We start from the raw sequence: 24,442 nt of genomic DNA on the forward strand, positions 1-24,442 counted from the left end.
TATATTTTACTATTGGCATGCGAGTTCTACTAAAAGCTTGAGCAATACAAGGTCATTGGGAACTGGAAGCCATGCTACTATTGGATGTAAAGTAAGTAAAACTGGAAGTCAGTTTTACTCCTTAGTGGTGCCAAATGATGTCATGAATTAGAGGGGGGGGCAAATTCCGTGGGATTTTGTTCTAACAAATTAACCAAGGGAAAAATACTTATGGTAGTCCAGTTTATTCAGCACAAGACTTACTTCACATGTATACAGTGATTGGTTTACAAATAACTCCAGTAGGTAGTTTCTTCATGCTGATGCCTCGCATTTTTTCTCAGAAGTGCCTCCAACAGCTGAAAGAGAGGGATAGAAGTGGGTTTGCAGAGTGAAGTTTAAACCCCTGTTAGCATCTTTTGAGCTGATGTAGAGCACTGTGTTCTTGGTTGTACCCTTTAGCACGTTTTCAAAGGAGTATCTTAAGTCATGGTAACTTCTTCGTAGCTGGAAAGATCCTCAGTCAGTTTAGACAAATATGGATGAATGTTGTTGACTGTTGCCTTGCCCCGAGTCCATGAAACATATGATTATTTTTTTGTTTATTACTATTGCTTTTATTTGGTATTAAAAGATAGAGCAGAATTAAGCAGCTGTGATTAAAATAAACAAAGAGGATAAAGAGGCTTCAGGAGAATTGGCTCAGGAAAAAAGAGACAGATTAATATCACGTGACTGACAGAGGTACCTAGATTTCATGAACTTCGTGCCAGTGAATGCTAAAAATTGTAAATGTATATTTGACTGCACTCTTTGTGGGGCAGAAAGTGTCTGTGAATAAATAGGTGGGGATATACATCTCAGAAGAAAGTACTGCAGATACATGCCCCTGCATTTGTGCAAATTGTCAGTTTAATGCAGGGCTGGCACTTAAATGAATGACAGATGCTCTTCCCCTCTAGAGAAGATTGAGAGAGCATAAGCGAGTATGACTTGCATGTTGGAAACCAAACTACACAGCTTTAATGAAACAGTAGTGATGAAAAGGAAAATTATTAAATATATACAAATATATACAAAAGCAGTATCTCATTCCATCCCCCCAGTAATGCTCAGATCACCACCGAGGCTGCAGGGCTGGGCTCCTGGAGTCAGTGGAAGACAGGAACTGGCTGCAGGAACACATGGATTCAGGAAGGCACAGGTCAGGACCAAAGACAAATGGATGGAATCCTCCCAGGATGCTGACCATGGGCAAAGAAAAAACTCAGCCCTCCTGATCCTTCAAATTTATACTGAATATGACATGGATGGAAGTATTCTGTTTTGGTCAGTTTTGGACCTGTGTCTTCCACTCATCCCTAAATGAGGATTGCAGGTCTGACCCCTTTAGTCCTTTTCTGTTTCTGGAGCATAAGATGCTTTTTGGAACCAAGCAGTGGCCTTGGTTCTGCACACCATTCTCTTGCCATAGCTATTTAGTGTATCAGTCCTAGAAGCAGACACTGACTGAGAAACTTGCTGTTAATTTCAGCTTAGAAGAGACGTAAGTGAACGTAAAATTATAGGAAAGAAAATTGTTTCTATCCTGGCTCAAACCAGAATAGCATATACATAACGTTAATTTAGAATATAGTTTTAAATAGCTGTACAGTTCTGTTTTCAAAAGGCCTTAGTGCAGCTGCTCTAAAATTAGAGCACTTGAGTAACTCAACAGATCATGACACCATTGTTTTTCTCTCTTCTATCAATGGAATAAAATAGGATTTCCTGTGTTGTATGATCTATTTCTCTTGGCTCTTTCATATACTGGAATTTGGAGTGTGATTTAGATATGCTGTTTGGTCTTGCAGATACAGTTATTTTGCTTTGATCCACAGACTCGAGAGGTTTGAAAGAGGTTTTAATAATGAGACAAATCAATATATTATTAGCCAAATCATGGTTGCTAACATATACAAAACTTGTACTTTGCTTATGCTTGCATAGGGATTAGGGATTGCAGTAAAATATTCTTCTAATTATTCCAAGAATTAAAAGAACACAGTAACCTTTGTTTTCTGAAGGTCTAATGGGATTAAGCAGCAACACATATTTGCTTTTACTATTAAACTCAGATCTGAATGTTTCTATGGTGCAGGTGAATTTAGGAAATCTTTCTGTCTGGATGGTTTTCAGATTGTATTCTCATTTCAAGTGAAATTATCTTCATGGAAATAATAAAGTAAAATAAATAAAAGCATTTTAAAATCATTTCCATTTTCAAATTAATGATGTTACATAAAGAAGAGCTCTAAACTTACATCTTCTGACAAGTAGCTTCAAAAAGTGGTGCATTAAAAGCCAGCATTGCAATTTGCTGCCTGCTTTCCATTTGAAGTCTGTGTAGCAAGGCTCGTTTGCAAGAATTAAAGACTGAATTTAATCCCCAAACTTTGCATTTCAGAAAGATATCTTTACAGGGTTTAGGAAATAGGGCTTAATGGTCAGAACTGCTTTTAAAACTGATGGATTTTCATTTGTTATGAGGAATTGCTTAGATAATAGTTCTGCTTCTATCCCCTTGCTTACTAATGAGAAAATGGTTTAATATGAAGATTATGTATAATGCTTAGTTACTATATTTTAAATGAACTATTGTTGTCAACCCTGTTATCAAGGACAGCTTAACTGCATATTTTAATAAATGCATAAAGTTAGTGTTTCTTTAGGACCCATGAGTTCTTTATGGGTTTTATGAATTACCTAGCCTTTACATAAAATTATATAGCCTCTGGGAATTATATTTTAAATACTCATCTGATCAAGTCTCGCTTGTGAAGTGACTACATAAGTCCTTCTTCTGTATTAGTTATTTTCTGGATTTTATATATGTTATCTGTGATATGTTGAACTTTATGTGGTTTTGTTGTCTTTCCACCCAGCAGATGAATTACTAGGTCCTTGCCAGTCCTGCTGATTTCAGGAGTGCCTCTGTAGTTGATCTATGATTTTTAATATTTTTTTTTTTTCTTTAGAAATCTAATATTGTTTCCAGGTTCTGCCCCCATTATTCCCTGTGCCTTCTAAGTTTATATTGTACACATTTTAATCTTTGTTCATACATCATCTCTGAATCCCCTTCAAATGTTAAGTCTTCTTTCTTACCTACTGCATTTTGGGTGTTGTGCATTATATATAAAAGTTTTATAGTGCTAGCATTGTCACAACTAGATTTGACCTTTCACAGCTGCAGATATGGACATCTTTTTGTGTTTCTTTTTGTTGCCATTGTGCATGCCACGCAAAATAGCTGTAGAGTTTCAGAGGAAGAATTAGCACAGTCCAAAATAATGTCTCATTTGCTTTGACACTTTGCGCTTTTATATTGATTTTCCCCAAATCATCCTGCAGAAAGTTTGTATTTGGGAATATCATTCTGCAGTTGTATGTTCTGTTTATCTTTTGTTTCCAGTCACTCCAAGTCCCTCACTATTACTACCATTTTTCCACACTTATAATTACTGATGTTTTATTATGTAGGAATTTCATGAACAAAATGTTTACCTCCTAATAGTTAATGACAGCCATGAGCAGATCAGGCCTATGCTTGTGGTGGACATAAGCTGTGAATAAGGGTGCATTCTTTATCTGTTCAGGAAGACCCTGGATACTGGAGGAAAAAGAAGAGAGTGTGGTTGCACAAAGTAGAGAATACAACTGGAAAATAGTTAGTGGATGATATCTGAGAGTGTATCTCCTTAATAAAATCATGGAATAAGTGTGGTAGGAAGGGAGCTGTTGAGACATAATCTAGTTAGACCCTCCCTGAACACACAGTGTCACCTGAGCCAGTTACCCTGGACAGTGTCTATTCAGATTTTGAATAGCTCTGTAAATGGAGACTCCACAGCCTATCTACAAACAACAGTGTTTGACCTCCCTCACAAGCCTGGAAAAGGCTCCAAGGACACCTTCCAGTACCTGAAGCTGGGGAGGGACTTCTTACAAGGGCATATTGCAATAGGATGAGGGGTAGTGGCTTTAAACTGGAAGAGGGTACATTTAAGTTAGGCATTAGGAAGAAATTCTTCAGTGTGAGGGTAGTGAGACACTGGCACAGGTTGCCCAGAGGAACTGGGGGTGGCCCCTCCCTGGGTACGTTCCAGGCCAGGTTGGATGGGGCTTTGAACAACCTGGCTTAGTGGGAGGTGTCTCTGCCCATGCAGGGGGCTTGGAACTAAATGATCTTTAGGTTCCTTCCCAGCCCAAACCATTCTATGATTCTATTAATATTATGAGAAAGAGTGTCAAAAGGCTCACTGAAGCTGCCCTGCCCCCACCCATCAAGCTAGTCATCTCATTATAGAAGGTTATTTGGTTTCTTAGGAACTATTTTCCCTTTGTAAATCCATGGAGACTATTCACAGAATATAATTATGAAAACCATTGCAAGAGATGCAGATCTGTATGATCTGAAAAATATTTAATATAGCTCTGCTTTGGGGAAGCTTCATACTCATGAAAATAACACAGTGGTACCTGCAGGCTGCAGTTGCTTCCTTGGAAAAGCAGTATCTGTAGTATTGTTTTTTAAAAAGATGTTTGGAGGGCATCGGTACAAGTCCAAACACTCTGCCTGGTTCTAGTCTGCCAGGAGACAGTACTCTTCAGGCTGGTTATTTGGGTGCATATTTATAAGCATGTTTGCTGGTCTTAGAGAAACATGGACCCTAGGAGTCAGTAATGAGGTGCCTACAAATGCTCCTTTGGTGTAGGGATCTGCAAAAAGAAAAAGAAAAAACAAGAGAGCTGTTCAGTGTCCATCTTTGCATGTAGTTGAAAAGCACATGTTTCTGATGGTTTATTTCTGTCATGTCAAATATAATGTACATGATTATATTAATGGTGGTGATCAAGGCCCTGGAAAGTGCTTATGCTGTCAGGTTTCCCGTTTTAATGAGGGAGTAGTGATTAGCACAGTTTTGGTCTGGAGACACATCAGAAGCAAACAGTGGATAGCCATGGGCAAACTCCTTCCTTTAGAAGATATTTGTAGTGGTCTAAATCCTTCACGAGGACCAGGGCCTGTGAATGGGAGGTTTCTTCCAGCTGTATGAAGAGGGCCTCATGTACTTCTTCCTCATCAGGAGGTCTACAGAACATACCTACTACAGCATCACCTGTACTGATCTGCTTGCTAAAATGACTCAGAACCTTGACTTGCCCCTCACCCATTTCAAGGTATTTCTGCTATTTTCACTGCTGTCTCACATAAGGTGCTCATTCTCACCCAAGTGTGCTCATTCCCCAGACTAGGCAGCTCTTTTCCTGTAAGCCTTCCAGAAATAATGCTTTTCTCAGAATGCTTTCACAGAATCATCTGGGTTGGAAAGGACCTCTGCGATCATCAAGTCCCACCCTTAATCCACTAACACTGTGGTTACCAGACCGTGGCACTGAGTGCCACACCAGTCTCTTTTTAAAAACCTCCAGGGACAGAGAATCCACCACCTCCCTGGGCAGCCCATTCCAATCACCCTCTCTGTAAAGAACTTTTTCCTAATATCCAACCTAAATCTCCCCTGGCAGAGCTTAAGTCCATGCCCTCTTGTCTTGCTGATGGCTGCCCAGGAGAAGAGACCGGCCTCCCCCTTCTACCCCCTCCTTTCAGGGAGTTGTAGAGAGTGATGAGGTCTCCCCTGAGCCTCCTCTTCTCCAGGCTGAACAGCCCCAGCTCCCTCAGCCTCTCCTCATAGGATCTGTGCTCGAGTCCCTTCACCAGCCTGGTTGCCCTCCTTGGGACCTGCTCCAGCACCTCAGTCTCCTTCCTGAACTGAGGGGCCCAGAACTGGACACAGGACTCAAGGTGTGGCCTCACCAGGGCTGAGTACAGGGGCAGAATCACTTCCCTGGACCTGCTGGCCACACTGTTCCTGATACAGGCCAGGATGCCATTGGCCTTCTTGGCCACAATAGGCTTCTTGTGTTCATTAGAAATGACGTGATTATTGAATTTTTCACAAATTAGGAAGAACATGGTAGCTGAGAAAATTATAAAATCATAGAAATGTTGCTTTGCAGGAATCTCTGCAAGTCATACCAAAGCAATTCTGTCAATAGTGCTAGGTCAGGTCAGCCACAATTGTCCCTAGCAAAGCATTGGAAACCTCTTAAAATTGTAGGTTTTTACACATTCATGATAACTTGTTCCAGTGCTGTACTAATTTCCCAGTGACTGTTTTTCCTAATCTGTAACATGAGCCACCCAAGATGCCCTTCCACTGAGTAAAGATGAGATTAAGCTGACCATGACAAATAAAAGCAAACCCAGCTCTTACAACTTCCTTTTGTAAAACACATCCTATATTGAAGGCTCCAAGGTGACTAGGTAAGAGCATTGAAGCCAAAGACTAAGGCTTCTGGCAGCAAATTGACACATTTCCAAACCACAGGCTGTTAGAAGTTTCAGATTTTAATGTTCCTTAGGGTAGCTCTCCTGCTAGCTCCACAAAAGATCACAGTCTCTGATACCTCATTTAAGTTTCTCAGGTTTATCCCAGCAGCACTCTTGGAAGAGGATAGCTGCTTTATCTGGCATATGCATTAAGGAGGTTCAGTATTTGCACAGATTCCAGTTGTGTACTTTCTTCTACACATTGCCATTACAGCTGTTACAGCACTATATTCAAAAGAGACATCAAAATAATTGCTTTGTCTTGCACCAGTGTCCAGTTCATAGGAATGTTGTAGAGGACTTTAACTCTTGCAATATTGTTATGGCAGTAACACTAAGTAGGCATAATTAACTATATTCACAGAATTCATTCTTATTTTCTGTGGGCTCAAGAACTTCACAGTTTTTGGTGTCCCTGCTATATTTTGGATCATATTTAGAAGATGATCTTGCTTTGCAAGATGCTTTCTCTGAGATTTTCAGCTGCTAAGACCCAGTTTTGATTAATCCCTTGGATTATCAAGCCAAAGCAGGATAATTTATCTGAGCTTACCTGAAAATCTCCTTTAAGCACCAGCCCGTCCCAGAGATGGATGAACCACCCAAATCCAGACATGACAAAGTGGCATTCAAACCCTTAATTTTCAGAAAGTATATCTCTGTTTTGATGAAACCAAATACCATACATGGAACTGTGGAGACTGTCTCGTCCCTGCAGCCTTCCAGAGCAATCATTCTGATCTGTATCTCAGGGAAGAATACTGCAAAAGCAAAAGATGAGCTCCAATGCCTGCTGGTTACTGGAACAACTCCACTGCTTAGCTTTGAGTCCCCTTTTCCCTTTAAGATGCCTTCTGCTTTGATTTATATTGTGGTCTCAACAGAGTAATGTATAATAATGCATTGTGATAGTTTGAAAAGTCCTGCTATTTGTGGTGACAATCTTTCTGGACAACAAGGTTAGTATTTTCCAAAAGTTATACATGTGTATTGGAACAAGAACAGGGGCTTTTGAAACAGGAAGACAGAGTGGTGGTTTTTTGAACAGTATCTCTTACTGTTTTGAATCTCCACACCAGACTGTTTCCAAATGAAGAACTGGATCCAAAATGCATAAGATGTAAACTCTTCCTGCTGATATAGTCTTTGAATCAGGTGGAAACCTGCTAAAGAACATGATGTCCATCTTTGTGTCTAGAAGGAGTTCTCTTTAAAAATTCCTGCGTGGTGGGGAAGAACATCTTTTCAAACTTTTTCAAGATGTGCTGCTTCGTGATTCTATAGAAACCTGTGAGCTTATTAAGGTAACATAAATCAAAGAGAAGTGAAGATGAAAAAAACCAAACCAAAATCCAACAACAAAAAACACAACACCAAGCCCAAAACCAAAGACAGAGTGAGAAGACTCTGCCACTTCTTAGGGACCCTTCTCTTCCTCATCTCCTCTGTAAACTGCCAGATTTGATAGTCAGTTGCAGAAATGTTGGAAAATCTCTCTGTCTTGAAAGAGACAACTAAGATACGTCATCTTTATCTTGTAGGATATACCAAACAGGGAGGAAATACTACTGTCAGCTTTTCCAAAGTGTTGCTGACCCCAACAGAAGGCATGATTTTAAAAGCTGCTTGGGCACTGTAAAACCTTGCTGTGCTAGGCTTTGGTGGTGTATTCTGCTTGTCCATATGCCTTCTTCATGCTCGTGCTTTTGGTGCAGGTCATCTCCCTGTTGACTTACAGTTTAAAAAGAGGCTTATCAAAGCCTAATTCAGAGTGTCCTTTGTCACTGCAGTTTTCCTGAAATCATTGACACTTATTTTCACAGTGAAGCTGTTAACATTTCCTCATAACAAACCTCCCGTGCTCTTGGCTATTTTTATGGGATCCATATTTAAGCTGTCCCATGTATTTTTCATTATATCATGTTTGCTTCAAGCAAGACTGCCTGTTTTAAAACAGCCCAATGTAAGGTGGGGGGCTTTTTGTTCTCTAAACTGAGCCACAGGCGGTCCAAGTCCTGTTATTCAAAGTGGAGGTACAAACTGAGACATTTTCTTCATTTTGATCCTAGTGATCGTCTGTCCCTGTTCTATTCCAAGTCTGTTGAAAGCTTGCCTGGTAGTTAACCAGCAGTAGAAATTCTGCTGTCTCAGAATATATCTTCCTTCCACTCTTACGCAGTTTTTCCATCATACATTGTGTGCAGGGGATGCATTAATAGAAAAAGTCAAGAGGAGTATGACCTAATCCCTTTTCCTCTTACCAATGCCTTCCTTATCAATGATGTTCAATGACTTACTTCCAGCGTGAGTCCATCAATGTTATTCTATTAACAAACCTTACCAGAATTGCATATCCTCTCTTTAACTGCATATCCCTTCTTTACCCCAACTTTTTTGCTTCTGGGTAGTTTTTCTTGATTTTGAATACATCGTCTTATTCTGAGAAGTATGTCATCTTACTCCACAAAGCATGAAATGCCATTTGTGTATATGCTGACAAACTACAAATGCTGTTACCAATAAATAAAATTATTCAACCCTTACTGACATTTGTGGCCACAATACTTGATTCTTGTAGTTACATATGGCGTAATTTATCAATTGACTTCTCTAATTATGTGAAACAAAACATACCACATAATGCTTAATTCCCCCTGTTCCTATTATTAGAAAAGATTAAAGAGACAGGCTGTTTGGTTTTCATACTGACCTCTGGAGTTGTGAGTATTTCGTTCACATCCTATCTTATAATTCCTTCCAGGCTAGATAATCCAGTGCACAATCTCCTTCTGTACAATATGTCAGTCTTGGCATACCTCTGACCATCTGTGAGTCCTTTCCTAGGTCTTGTAAACTCTCACTGTATCTTCTTTAGATTAAGGCAACTAAATCTGGATATGATGTTTTATTGTCAAAGTTTGTATTGTTGTTCACACAATGCTCAAAAAAACAGAATAAAATAAAATTGCCCCTTTCTCACTGTGATGATAACACTCGTCAGGGTAAGTGTTGCTTTTAGTGTTGCTCTGTCCTTGTTTTACCCAGAGTTTTAAATTTTCTTGAAGCATTTGAGACCCTTTTTAATGTTTCCTAGAATACTGTTATACTTTCGGCCACAATAGCAATGACACATAGATGTTGAGGTACTGAAGAGAGTTCAGGCTTTGATAGTGAAGTAGCCAGATGAGGGAAAGTTGGTATTCCTTTTATTTGTTTTCAAAACCACAATATGTGTGTCACAGATTGCCCGAATTCCCCTATAAGTAACAGTGTGTGTGTGTGATTGACTTTCCAATAGTTCTGCAATTACCCTCATGACATCAACACCAGAGGAAGAGATTTGATGGTTGTCTGGAGAATGGTAATTTCTGATCATGAGAGGGAAATGAACCAACATTTTCTGAGAATTTATTATGCTGTTGAAATGTTTCCCTGGGGGAGGAAGGTCAGTGCTTTCACTCTCACACAGTTAAATACTAAGCAGCATATATTATTTAATTATATGGTGAAAAAGGAATTAATAAAATTACTTGATCTATATTTTTGCTTTCACCCTCCAGGATTCAGTTGTACCAGACAGAAAGAGGTGGATACTGTGAGAATAAATAGATGTAACTGCATTTTACAGTGTTTGCATTGTATAAAAAATGAGATTCGGTAAACAATGAAGGGTCAGGAAAATCTATTTTATTTCTAGAATTCTATCTAGCTTTGGTTAGCATGGTTGTATAACATTAAGTCCTAAATCAGTGGAATTATTTGGGATTTTTTTTTTTTTAAATAAGCATAAGTAAAAAAAGCATTTAGCCTGGGACCTGAGGTTCAAAGCATAAATTTTAACTTCAACAGCACTGGCACTGCATAGGTGTAGAGAGATAAAAACAGAAAAGAAATCACAAAAATTGAGGGGCTCTGGAGAGGAGGAAAATAAAATTTGACTTGAACTGGTAGTTCTGTTTGGTGTGGGATGCCACCTTATGGAAGTTTTTAGGATGACATGTCCTTTACCGAATCTTGCAAGTCTTTCTGAGTGTTTACTCTCTTCAGTCGCCATAGATATCTATGTTTGCATGGATCAGCCCTAGTCGTTAAAGCCACTCCGTCACCTGATTTATTATGTAATCTGAACTTGCAGCATAATTTAGGAATAAAGAAAAGTTACTTTGGGAAGTAAAAAGTCTGTGAAAAGAACTTCTGTTAGCTTGCTCAGTGAGCCTGGGAATCAGCCATGGTGTGAGCACGATCAGCGCAGATACTGTGCTATAGCTGTAGTACTGCACTAAAGCAAGTTGTCAGAAAGCTCTGAAGGGAAGAAGTGTAATCACAGTTTGGCGTGGTAAGCAAATCACTACAGCACTTGGAAAGGAATTATCCCATGGTTGTCTTCAGTGGGACATCAGAAATGCAGGAAGTAAGAGCAAATACGGGCATGTCTGCTGCCTCAGCTGATGTACCACTTCATTTCTCATTGTAAAGCACTCTTATCTCCACATGTTCAAACGTCTGGCATTCAAGTTTTATTTCCATAATGGCCTGCCTGGAGACAGCACTGCTCAGTTGCTAATCTGCAAGACCTTTGTTGCAAATCAATTTCACATCAAATGTTGAATGCTTGTTCCCTGTTAGAGGCATTGTGAAAAGGTGAAGGTGCAACAGGTGACCACCAGAAAATAAAGTGTATTGCTCCTGGGTTTACTAAAATGCTAGGGTGGCTGCCACAAGCAAGTGAAGAAATCTCTCCTCTTTGGAGGTGTCTTCTGAAGAGAGGTTCTCCTAAAATGAGACCTGACAGAGTTCTCACCAGCTTTGATTCTGCTTCTGCTCTTGGTACTTTTCTGTCTTCATGTCCATCCCATGATGGACCAATGGGTCTCTCACTTTCCTGATTTCTTACACTTGGAAGGCGGCGCTTCCTTCCCTCACCTAAGCAGCTAGGTGCTTCTAACTTCGACTAAATAAGCATAAACATGAGCTTTCTGGATTAACTTCCAAGTCACCTTTCTCTTCTAGACCCAGTCTCTGTCAAGGATTGTGATTTTATTTTTTTTTTTCTTATGGTCTTAAGTCAATTGTATGAGGTTTAACAAGACCAAGTGCTGGGTCCAGCACTTTGCTCATAAAAACCCCAGGCAATGCTACAGGCTTGGGGAAGAGTGGCTGGAAAGATGCCGCATGGAAAGGAACAGATGGCTGAACATGAAACAGGGGTGTGCTCAGGTGGCCAAGAAGGCCAAAGGGATCCTGGCCTGCATCAGAAATAGTGTGGCCAGCAGGACTAGGGAGGTGATTGTTCCCCTTTACTGAGGATTGGTGAAGCTGCACCTGAAGTCCTGTGTTCAGTTCTGGGTCCCTCACCACAAGAAGGACACTGAGGTGCTAAAGCATGTCCAGAGGAGAACAATGAAGTTGGCAAAGGGGTCTGGAGCACGAGTCTTACAGGGTGTGGCTGAGGGAATTGGGGTTGTTTAGTCTGAAGAAGAGGCTGAGGGGAGATCTTATTGCTCTCTACAACTACCTGAAAGGAGGTTGTAAGGAGGTGGGGACTGGTCTCTTCTCCCTTATAACTGTTTGTGGGATGAGAGGAAATGGCCTGAAGTTGCACTGCGGGAGGTTCAGGTTGGATATTAGGAAAAATTTCATTACTGAAAGAGAGGTGAAGCATTGGAACAGGCTGCCCAGGGAAATGGCGGAGTCAGCGTCCCTGCAGGTGTTAAAAAAATTTGTGGACATAGCACTTCAGAACATGGTTTAGTTGGCATGGTGGTGTTGGGTTGATGGCTGGACTTGATGATCTTAGAGGTCTTTTCTAACCTTAATGATTCTGTGATTCTATGAAACAGCGAAGAAATACTGATAAGGGCTTCATCTTCTATCTTTTCTGCTACTGTCCTCATAATTGGAGTTGTTGATCGCGTGTACTCCGTTTTGTCCTTAATCTGCCCTTTCTCTTTTAAGCCTTTTGCACTGATCTTGCTCTTACCACCATCTTGCTTATCTGCAATGATCTATTGCTTTTGGCCTGATGATTCCTGAATTCACTGCCCTCTTTAAAACACTTGAGATAGGCCTGTGATGTCTGAGCCTAATAGAGCGTGGAAGTCCAGGACACACATTTGTGTTAAGGTCTGAATTCAGGTTCTGAAGATAAGTTACACTGAACAGTTTCAGTCTTAGAAGCTGTTTCAGAAACATTTACAGTTCCATCCATGGAGTGTCATGAAGCCATTGATTGAAATGCCATCAGCCATTGGCTGTGTACAGCCCTTACAGCTCAGAAATGCCACTTAATTGAATGTTGTGTGGTGAGAGCTGCTTCTAACCTCTTGAGCCATCACACTGCAGAGCTACTGCCTGCAGTTTTCCAGGTGAGCCACAGAGTGGATTACTGAGGGGGCTTGAGGCACAAAAACTGCAGAAGACAGAGTGGATGGAATTTAAGACAGGAGCAATGACTGATTCCAGCAACTGCAGACACTTTAAACCTGTGGTGATGGCTACTGAGTCCTGCAGCAGGATGTGGGGAGGAGACTTCTCTTCTGCATCCCCCCACAGGTCTTCATTAGTCCAAGTTCACACTCACCTTGCTGATATACCATGAAAGGCAAAGAGAAATCACTTCCAGACTATGAATTGAAGAGAACAGATAGAGGGCGAAGAGATGAAAGTTCTGGGGCCCTTTCCTGCTCCCAGCATGTGTGTATGTTTTGCCTCAGTCTTTTCATAGGGATACTAGCTGTTTGATTTTTTTCCTACTGCACATACTCATATTGCAGCTGCATTTAGCTCTGTTATAGGAAACAGGTGTGACATTTATGTGGTGTCAAGATCCCTAAGTCATTCTGCAGAATTATTGTGTGTTGAGTTTTTGCAAGCAGAGGTGCTTCCTAGCCTTGCAAGAATGCTGACAATTTCTTCTGTTACCCAGTACACATGCATTTGAGCTTTAGATAGTTGTGGGGTTTTTTTCCAGATTGCTAAGGTAATGCTTAGGTGTAAGGAGGCCTGGAAGTAATCACCAATACTTTGTAGTTTATCTCCATTGCTTATTGTCTTTGTCTACACAATCCTGTATTTTTATGCTTTGCCTGATGTGGATTTGGTACATTGGGATATGCTTTACTTTGCTTTCCATGGGAATACCTGTGAGCAACTTGCATAAGGCCTTCTGGTCACAATTTCTTACCAAACTTGTAAATCTTCCTAGATGCAAAGCAGTATCAAAAGCTTCAAGCAAATTAGGAAGGGGACTCAGAGGGCATAGAAGTGTCACAGTGGAACTAAAAGAAAATAACTATGAATCTGATTATGAAAATCATAAGCCTGATTCAAAGATAAGGTGATATGAATGCAAGAAGATACTATTTTCTTTGCTCCATGAAGCAGCAAACCCAAAAGGAGCCTGCTTTATCCTGAACTATCTGCCCTGTGGGCTACCTAGTCCAGGAGGGGGGAATATTTGCCCAAAGTGTTAAGTCTGTGGCTCTTCATCATGCCAGATTGGTGCTCATGAGAAGGCAGAAATGAACCCCCTTTTAGTGGAGGTATTGGTCTCTGACCTTGACAAAGGACAGATTTGACAGGAAACTGTAGTAGATCTGTTTAGTAGCTGACAGAACGCACAACCAACTTCTACTTCTGCTTTGACTGCAAAGTGATCACAGATTGGATGGGAAGCACTAAAAGATGGTCTGGTTTTAGGACCCCTGTAGTGCAACACTTGGCCACTGTTCTGAAGACCTGCCCCATGACTTAAGCTGGGAAACTTTATTTCTTTAACCAGACATGGTTTTGTTAAGATTAAGAAGCAAAGTGAAGTTAATTTTATGTTTTATTAGCAGCTTCGCATTTCCTTCAGGTTCTCTTTACCTACAGAGATTAACAGAAGTTGAGCTTCTTGTAGGTAATAAACCTAGAAATCTGATTTTTTTTTTTTTGAGACTGAACAGTAGAAAACAACAGTAAAGCTATGAGAATTCATAGCGAAACCCAACCTGGCTACATAGACTGGGCATTTTATGGCAAATATTTATTGAAATGATAGTATTTATTGTAATTATTTCCATGACTTCTTTGCCCATCTAAGGGTGAGGAAATATGGGGATGGATATTCTGAGATATTGTAGGTGTCTGCAGAAATAAGTACAATGGAGCATTCTTTCAAGTAATGTTTTTTACCTTCCTGAAGAAAAATTTACTTGGGTTATGCTGTTGGGAGACCAACTGGTAGCCCTGGTTTCATGTGCTAAGTCTTTAAAAAGAGAATTCTGCCACAAAGTGGCTTTTGAATATATTTTAAAATATAGGTGACATGACCATGTCTGGCCAAGAACACTTTGTTTCAGCACCAAACAAGTGAGAGCATTACTGCAGAACAGTTATCTGTGAATTTGCTTGACAAATGTTTTCCTTTCAGAGCTGGGGAGAAGGAACCGGTGCCATTTATTCTAATGGTGAAACCTTTCTTTTGTTTCTCTCTTTGCAGTTATGTGGCTGTGGGCTGCTGGGTGTGGGCATCTGGCTGTCAGTGTCACAAGGAAACTTTGCCACGTTTTCTCCTAGCTTTCCATCGCTTTCAGCTGCCAACCTCGTCATTGCCATTGGCACAGTCATCATGGTGACCGGCTTCCTGGGCTGCCTAGGTGCTATCAAGGAAAACAAGTGCCTCCTGTTGAGTGTAAGACATCAATACTTCTTTTCACTAAGACCAGTGACTGGCTGTTGCTTCGGTATTATTTTATTTAAATAAAGTGCAAAATAGTCCTGTGAATCAATGTAACATTGCCCTTGGCTTTCAGTCGTCTGGAAGCTTGCAGAATGACATCCCATAGTTTTGGTTACAGTGCTATCATTGGTGTAATAGCAAATGTATCCTGGTTGCTCTGTGTCCTAATATAGTAGATGGCAAAGCAAATTACTATCAGTTATCTCTGAATGGTTAAACATGAACTGTAGGGACAGCCTGTATAGCCCTTTGGGAAATGTCTGTCAGAAGGATTGGCTGAAAACATTAAGCACAACTGCTTTTGGATGCCACTCAAAGTCTCCCATGGCTATTTTCTTTTCCCCCTTATCTAAGGCCTTTTTCAGAGGTTGGTGGAAAACGTCTGACCCAAAATTCAGAAGTCAAGTCTCTGCCAGGCCTTGTCAGTAAATAATCTGATACTTGGTAGTCTTTGTCCAGCACTGAAACACAGAGGTTAGGAACACCTCTCAGAAAACACAGCATGAGTCACTCTTTTTGCATAAACCCAGGAGGCTTCATCATACTTCTCCCGAGCCCAAGGAGAGAGAGGTATTGTGGTAGAAAGTTGAGAGGAGGCCTTTCAAAACAGACAACGTCCAATTCAGGTGCTGTGGCATTAAGGAGCACATGAGGTTTTCTCATGTTAAAGTCTCCCTTACATGGTGCTGAGGAAAACTTGGGCAAGATTCCTTAGTCCACCTCAGAGAATTAAACTGGAGGATAAATGTACTCCTGTTTCTTGCTATCTGCTGCTTAGTTTAGTATGATGTACATCTAGGAAAGCAAGCAGAGAATAGTAATGAGTTCTGTGTCATTCATCCACACAAAATGCAACACCAGCTAATTTTTTTTTCTCTTTTTTAAAAAAGTTTATATTTTTACAACGTTTGGCAAAAGTCTTTTTATACTCTCATGGCTATCATAAGTTTCTGACTGGAGAGCTTACTGCACCTCCAGCGTCTGTGTGGGGGATGCCATGCCTGTGTGTCAATCCATTAGTGCACAAAACCAATTAGTGGGCATGAAAAGTTGTAAGAAACTACTGGAGCTCACACGGCAGAAACAGATTTCAGCTCCATAAAGTTGGGAATAGAAATGCTGAGTAATATAATGGCTATTCCAGCAGCCACTCAGAGATGGTTAAGGCCCACCTGCTAGGGAATTACTCTTGAGGCATGTCACATTGATCTTTGAGGTAATGGATTTGGCATCTGTTCTGTAGTCCATACAAAGGAACAGGATTACCAGAGCTGCGTGCTGTGACAGCAGCCAAAAAAAGCAAGACAAAATCATCGCTGGAACCTGCAAATCAGTAGCAGGGCAAAACTTGACATTCAGAGAATACTAGGCAGGAATTTCCTCAGGGGTGGTCAGAACTACTAAACAAGCTTTAGTGGCAACAGAATATCAATATTCCTGAATAGTTTGAAATCAATCTTGCTTGGTTTTGGCAGTAGAGGTAAAGTTTAAAGGACAAAGCCTATATATAGTATTTAGAGTTTCTAGCAGCCCCAGGTCTGCTTTCTGGTTGGCAAGCATGAATGCATTGTTTGCTTTTCCTTTGTTCTAGTTTTTCATCGTTTTGCTGATAATTCTTCTGGCGGAGCTGATACTACTCATATTGTTCTTTGTTTATATGGACAAGGTAAGCTGATATGCAATGTAGATAACTATCTGTACTAGAATGTAAAAACGGGTTCAGTTTGCTTTTGTTTCATGGAGCTTTGTGTGTTTGCCTTGCTCTTCATTTTGACGGAGGTTTAACCTTGAGATCTTGGGTGTTTTCTGTAAGATGCTTCTGCAGGGGAAGGAAGAAGTGATGAGGAGGGCAAAGATAGCCTTCAACACAGCTATTTAATGTCTCTAAAAGAAAATTATCATCTTGTGGACCTGGATTGTGGAAGGTCCTACTTAAGACTTGATTAGCTTGAACAGGACTTGAGGAGAGAGGCCTGGGATATTCTCAGGTTATTCCAGGCTTCACCATTGTCTCTTGCAACTGGGCAGAACCAGAGAGTTTGACAAAGGTGTGGACTGGATCAGGAGGCAGCTTCTCATAAACCCATATGTAGGAATCAGCTATTTAGTAGAGCCTAAATAAAGCTAGGCACAATTGGCTGGCCTCTCAGATAAGTAAGGCTGGAAAAATCTTTGGGGAACTGGAGACCTCTGCTAAATACAGGAGCAGAGCATGAGCTTGTCCAAACAGATTTTAAAACTGAGCTTCTACCAGAAATTTATCTGTTCCCACGTTGTTGTTATGACTGTCAATTTCAGCGAGCTCTGGTGACTTTCTGATTTTGAATGGGATGTCAAAGAGGGGTGAAACAGATCTTATAATATAGTTTACATTTATGCGAGGACCCATAGGATAATTATTTCTCTGCCATCAGCTCACTGATGTCAGAGCCAAGGTACATTCCTACCTGCATCTGGGACTCCAGGCTCAGACTGAAATACATGCAAGATGTGGGACATCTCAGATCTCCCATTAAGCATTCCAACTTTTTCTTCTGAAGAAAGAAGAGCACATTTGGAAATCATGAATCCTGCAAGTCTGTTCCCACAAGGAGAACAATAATAATGCCCCTTTTCAAAATTTTTTTTTTTTTTTTTTTTTGCATGATGGCCAAAATTACTATTTTATTATCATTACTTTTTTATTGGTCTGCCTGAACCTGTCCAAGGGATAGCTATGGTAAGTTTGAGAGGCTAGGAGTCTGGTTTTATGATATTAGCAAATTAAAGTAGGCAGGAGAGGCCACTGTGGGATATTGCCAAGGGCTGTCTCCAGCAAGGTAAGCTCAGCAGACTTCTGCTTGTCACTCTTCGGTTAGTTTGGATCAGATGATGGCTGCGTGATGGACTCCTAGTAGAGGGGAAGCTGTTTGGCCTCCTGTCTCATGAGAATTCATCCAGTATTTTGCAGTCTGAGGAAGAGACTTGGCTTTGGCAGGGGCTGAAAGGTCCCACTGACTTGTGAGAGTTTGTGGTAAGAAAAGGTGTGATATACTTTCTTATGCAAGATTGTACAATTTGGTCCTCTAAGCAGTAATACATAGATTTTCTTTTTCTTTCTTCCTTTTTTTTTTGATTTTTTTTTTACATGATGCAGGTTAGTGAGAGTGCAAAGAAGGATTTGAAGGAAGGAATGAAGCTATACAATTCAGAAAATAATGTTGGACTGAAAAATGCATGGAATATCATTCAAGCAGAGGTAATTATTGTCTCAATAGAATGAAAAATAAAAATTTGGTCATAAAAGCTGCTGCAGTCTATTAGTCGTGGCATTCATTTGAAGTCTGAAAGATGGTTAATGCAGGCTTTGGTTTCTGATTCTGCACTCCTGAACATCCAGGGGGTATTGTGAAACCCAGGGTCAAAGTGTACTCTGTAAGGTGAAAGATGCTTACCTGTCTCTGAGATTCTCTGTGTCTGTCACAGGCACAGGAACAGAAGCAGTAAAACATGCATAGGAAAAACTGCAGCTTAGACAGCTAGGCTTTCAGTGATCAGCAGATGTAGGTTGTGGGCAGATTACCTTATGCTTTGGTGTTTGTGTTCATGTTTCTGTGACAAGAAGACTGATATAACCTTAGACATGGGACTGTTATTTTCTTTATGAGGTTTTTTGCTTGGTTGGTTTGGTTTCATTTTTTTAATGTTTTTAAGTATTTGCTTTTAGTGATCCCTGAGCACAAAGCACTTCAAAAATAAGAAGTGTTGTGGAACTTTTGAAGTGACTTTTGAAGTCACACGGTGGCTTAGCAAAAGCAAAAGGTTTGTGGTGGTGCATGATCCAGAAATTATGCTTGTCAAGGTAATTTGTGAATCCTTTACTTTTGTCACAGATGAAATGCTGTGGTGTGAATGATTTTACTGATTGGTACCCAGTACTGGGAGAAAACACTGTCCCAGACCGATGTTGTACAGAAAACTCCCAAGACTGTGGTCGGAACTCTACTGAGTTAGTGTGGAGAACGGTAAGGCTCGTGTTGCCCAGCTCAAGGGCTAGGGTGGGGAGGGAAGGAAGAAAATAGAGGGAATGCACATGAAAGGAAACATGATCTTAGGATTTCAATTCTCATCTTTCATCATTTCAGGGATGTTATGAGAGAGTTATGACCTGGTTCGATGAAAATAAACATGTCCTTGGTATGATTGGGATGTGCATTCTCATAATGCAGGTAATGCTGCTATGGTGTTTGTCAATCGGGCTTTGATTTGCTGTCAGCATTCTTGGTTCTGCTGTGTGAAAAGTGGTGCTCAACCTCTTTGAGTTTGAACATTATTTTTGAATTGTCAGATTTGTATTACAAGTTCATTTGAGGTCATCTACTCAGAAAAGTAAGCAGGTCAGTAGTCATTCCTGCAAAGAAGACATGCTGCAGTGGCACTTTGCTTACTTGCATTTTTCCTTCAGAGCACCACTTTGGAGTTCCTATGTTTAGCCATTTGTTACCCTGCCTCTTAGGGAACTGTTTGGGTTTCTTAATTTTGGAATCAAATCCTAGAAATTGCCAGAATTAGTCAAATCATGGCCACTGAACTGAGTAGATGAATATGTTTTTGAAAAGAAATAGAGAAGTAGTGTCATAATCTGTTAAGCTTTCCGGGTTTCATGTTTTGCTGCTCTACATTTTGGGAAGAATACCTGAATCTGTTGGTTTCAGACACAATTAGCTGTCTGAATAAGCACAAGTTGTTGGGTAAAAGGGAAGAGTGACTCAGGTGCATTGACGACATGACAAAGCTCCTGGAAGCTTTTTGCCTCCATCTGTGCTCTGACAGATACATCTCCAGACGTCACTGTGTGCCTGAGCAACATGCAGCTTACTTTAATGATCAGTGTTGGGGCTTGAGAATTATGACTAGTGCAGAGTGACTTTTAAAACTACAGCTGAACCATGAACACAGGTCAGGAGTGCAATTTTGGCAGCCTTTCTGTACTGAAGCCCTTATTGTTTGTCTTCCTTCAGATTCTTGGCATGGCCTTCTCCATGACGCTCTTCCAGCAGATTCACAGGACTGGCAAAAAATATGATGCCTAAAGCCTCTGAAACATTATCACATCAACTCTTCTGTCTCATCATAAAAATGAACAAAAGGAATGACCACAGAGAGCATCAAGCCTGGCCCTGCTGAGGGAATCCATCCCATTGACCAATCTACTTCGTTGTTACTTGTCCAGATATTATCACAACTGCTTATTTGACTCATTTTTTTAATCTGTTTCATATTTGCCATTTATTTGCCAAAGAGGGGGAAACCCCCCCCAAACAAATGGATTTTCTACATGAAGTCATAGATCTGTTCTAAGAATGTTTCTTAAGAAAATTTATTGCTCTACTAATCCATGCTATACGTGCAAAATTTATATGTGTTCAACTTCAAGAGAGAATTCTTCAAAGTCTTCCATTAACTCCTCAACCTTCACGTCCAATTTACTGGGAGACTTGGAAAAGCCACTAACTGAGAGACCTAGGAATTGGAGCTGTTTGCCTTTGCAGCTTCTTGTACCTTACGGTGTATACTTTTTATTATGATAATTATTATTATTATTAAGATGATGGATATAGCTTAGAATTTAGTTGCCTGACTTATAACTTCTTACTGGTTTTGGTTTTACACATTTATCATACATTAATTTGGGAACCACTGTGCGATCTCCAGAGGACATCTTCTTCAAATGAGACAGCTGGTGCTGACAAATAAAGACATAACTTTTCTCAAGTCAGTGGGAAGGCATTGTCTAACTTTATCAGGACTTTGATGCCCTTACTGTAACAAAGGTGGTTCCTTTCAAATCAGGGGCTTTTTCCTCAAATGGAATGCAATCCCTTCCCATTGGAACAAACGGAGAATTTCCTACTCCTGTGAGGCAAAGTTCCAATGCCTTTACTCACCCAAAGCAGAGTCTGGCTGCTTTCATGCCATGCTAATTGAATGCTAAAAGTGCTGTCTGAGCAAGTTACTGCTCCCTGGCACAAAGTAGAGAAATGGCAGCCTGACTGCTGACTAGTTGGCAACACACTTTGTAGACTGTGTTTTCTGCTGCACAAAGCTTGCCCAAGACATGGCATGCTGCTGGATATGAGGGAAGGGGATGGCAATTCGATGGCAACATTGTCATGCTAGACCCTTCATTGAAGGGATTTCCTCAGGGAGATGACAGCTCTGTCCCTGAGCTGAAAAAGGTGGTTTGATTAAAGGTGACCAAATGATGCAGCAAAGAGGCACTTTCCATAACAACTCAGAGACAATATGTGTTGCCACACCTTCAGGAAGAGTTGATTAGCACTAACAAATTGCCAAGTCCATCCAATAGTATAGTTCAGAGTTCGGTGCAATGCATATTTTTACCAACATTCCTATTAGAAAACTTGAACATATATTTCTCTAGTTTTAATACTGCTTCATTGCAAGCATTTACCTTTTTCTTCAGGCTCTTGCTGTTTTGTGAAGGAAGAAGGAAAGGCTCAGACATTGGAGAAGGTTCAGATTTAATTCCAGTCAGGGCTCAACTCTGAAATAAGTCGAAAGAGCTCTGAAAGAAACACTGTGGTTTTTATTAGCAGCAGTCAGAAGTGACTTTCAGAGGTTACCAATGTCACTTTCAAAGTAGTACTGTAATCTAGGTGAGATGGGGTTTACTGTGACATTATTGGACTGAGTTGCAGAAGCTGTTGAGGATGGATCTTTTGTGCCTTTCAGAGCCATGCCACATCAAATACTCCTCTGGTAAACAAGTGTCTCTTAATATCCAGTCTGAATATGCGTTAAACAGTTAGAAGATACAATTTTCATTATATCATTCAGCCTATCTTTTCTTTGTGGGCTGAAATAGCTGTTGAGCCACTTCATATCTGGGAGGTTTTAGTCTCCTTTTTATCTTCCTGATAGGTCCTGCATGCATCTGTACATCTGGCAGCAACAGTGTTTTGTGTGGCCTACGTGTCACTTTTTTGAGTTCCTATGAAATCAATATGACAGGAAGGAGTGTGAATGTGAGGGAGATGGAGATGAATTTGAGTGCTGCAGTGAAGAAGGAGGTTACTATTCTTAGAGCGTGGCCCTTGCCCTTATCAGCACAAAGACCCAGTTTCAGAGGGCTCATTTCCCACTGAAGCAGATAATGCCATATAGGTTATTTCACTTGGACTGAAAGCATAGAAACAGGTTTTACCTCCATTTCCAACAAAACTGGGACCAGGAGCATCTGAGTCCCACTGGAGATGGATGTTACATGTTGAAGAAGGAGCTCTGATGCCAGGTGTTATTGCTGCTACATGTAAAACTATCTAAAGTTGCTAAGATGTGTTCCCATTTTTGCAAGAAAAGACAAGATGATTTTCATAGGATGACTCCACTGCATTCCCCTTTGGGCAGAGGTGCTTAGCTTTCTCTAGATTTCTCCAGCATTCAAAAAGAGCAGGGCGCAGGGCTGAGCAGGAGCATGATCTCTGTCCTTTTGGATCACACAGTGGTACCTGTCGCATCTTAAATTTTAATTTTCAGCCAATTTTTGTACAAAAAGAAAAAAGGTAAGACATATTAGTGAAAGTAATAAGGAAATAAAAATGTGTATGAGTAACTCAGAGATGAAATGTGTAGTTGCAAACTGAGCTACTTTGCCTTCCATCTAAACTTATTTTTCTAGAATGCTTCTTTCCATTTCATGATCTAGTAGCATGGATCCTGAAATCTTTTTTAATGACTACTTTTGGCATTTTAAGCACAGCATTAAGTGAGATAGTTGCATGAGCTTCATGTATTCATCTCTATGAAGCCACCTACAGGAAAAGAGTCAAAAGCAGGGCTGTTTTGTGTCTCTAGCTGACTTTCAGATGTGGGAGGTGATTGCAGACATCCTGAAAGGATCAGAAAAGTAATGCCATTTTCCAGGCAAAAAAAACCCCAGCCCTGGAAAGTGTGAGGCTGCATCAGTCAGTTTGTCAGAGAAGGCACTAACTGTCCTGTAAACTGGTCAAAGGGAGCTTTGTCTCATGTATGTATGCACTTTTTTTGCTTTTGCTGGTGGGTGGCTGTCTGTGTGTTTTCCCCAAATGTCACTCTGATTATTTAAGTTTTTAGCATGTTTTTAAATAAAACCTGATACTGAGTAAAAGTATCTAACATACAGAAATATTGATTTGTATAAATGCATACCTCTCTGTATCTCCAGTTCATGAAAGCACAATTCTAGTGTGTGAAAGTGCTGTTTCCCTGAGCGTTTCTTCAGACTCTGTAGCACCCCTGCTGTCTCACTGCACTTCAGGCTTGGAAGCTGCAGCAGAACTTGAGCAGAGACACAGTAGGAGAACTTCTTGAAGACCTTCTACTTGAAAGTTGTTAAAGTGATAGCAGTGAATTCTGTTCACTTCTGGTGGTATCGAGGCTGTTAGTTAGAGGAAGCCCAGGTGGAAGGTGCTCAAAAGAAAGCACCTATAGTGAAGCAGCATGTGAGATGATAAAAACAATGGCATAAATGTCTCCAAGATGACAGAAAATGCCTTGTGTATGTCATGCATTGAGTTCCTGGACTATGGTAATGTTAGGCCAATTCTCCTATCCTGGGTCCACCCCGCATTTGTGTGCACGAAATACAAACTTTGACACAGGAAGGGTGTAACCAGGGGGGGCAGCCAAACTAATCCTCATGGTCTTTCATGAGCAGTGTATTCTTCAGGCATAGAAAAGACAAGGAGGAAAAGGTGTTTAGGTGTTTTCCCAGCAGATGGTTTTGGGAAGCAGCATGGAATAGGGCACATGTAATTCTGATGTAACATCTTTCCATAGGGCTGAGCAGCTTCATACTATAGGTGTCTTGTGGAAACCTGGAGATGTTTGCCTATGGGTTAGCCATCTGTTGTGCAGTAGATAGTAGACACTAAGAAAAAACATGCCATTCCCACCAGGTGATGTTCACACCAGTGTTTCTTCTATGCAATACCTACTTTCGCCTTTATATAAAAGATTTTTACTAGGATGATAAAACAATAAAGGATTTTCAAAAAGGTGCCTTGTTGAGCTTATTTCTCTCCTAACCCAAACTACCACCAAAACCAAAAGGGGAGCAAAAAAATTCCAAAAGGTGGCTCACAAAAGTCTATTCCAGCTCCACTGCAGTTGATGTTCAGAGCTCTTGAAGCTGTTCCGTCTCTGAAAATATCTTCCCCTGGCATTGTCCCTGTCCTCTCTCATCCTCCTTCAAAACAATATGCTAATAAAACAGAAATAGATGTGAAAGATCCCCAAAGAATAGGAAATTGTTTTTGAGAGCC

General features: G+C 40.6%; 1 protein-coding gene across 5 annotated transcripts in view; it reads left to right on the top strand.

Annotated features, from left to right (window-relative positions):
- The window catches only part of TSPAN9 (tetraspanin 9), a 167,567-nt gene extending 143,392 nt beyond the window's left edge, over positions 1-24,175 (top strand). For all 5 annotated transcript variants that reach the window (XM_071762658.1, XM_071762652.1, XM_071762644.1 and 2 more), the window contains 6 exons: positions 14,898-15,089; positions 16,729-16,803; positions 18,274-18,375; positions 19,010-19,141; positions 19,262-19,345; positions 20,138-24,175. In XM_071762658.1, the coding sequence (XP_071618759.1) occupies positions 15,027-15,089; positions 16,729-16,803; positions 18,274-18,375; positions 19,010-19,141; positions 19,262-19,345; positions 20,138-20,209 (528 nt within the window). In that variant the 5' untranslated portion in view covers positions 14,898-15,026 and the 3' untranslated portion in view covers positions 20,210-24,175. The remainder of the gene's footprint in view (positions 1-14,897; positions 15,090-16,728; positions 16,804-18,273; positions 18,376-19,009; positions 19,142-19,261; positions 19,346-20,137) is intronic.
- The last annotated feature ends 267 nt before the right edge of the window (positions 24,176-24,442 follow it).

Source organism: Heliangelus exortis, chromosome 1 (assembly GCF_036169615.1).
Source record: "Heliangelus exortis chromosome 1, bHelExo1.hap1, whole genome shotgun sequence".
NCBI classification, from domain to species: domain Eukaryota; kingdom Metazoa; phylum Chordata; class Aves; order Apodiformes; family Trochilidae; genus Heliangelus; species Heliangelus exortis.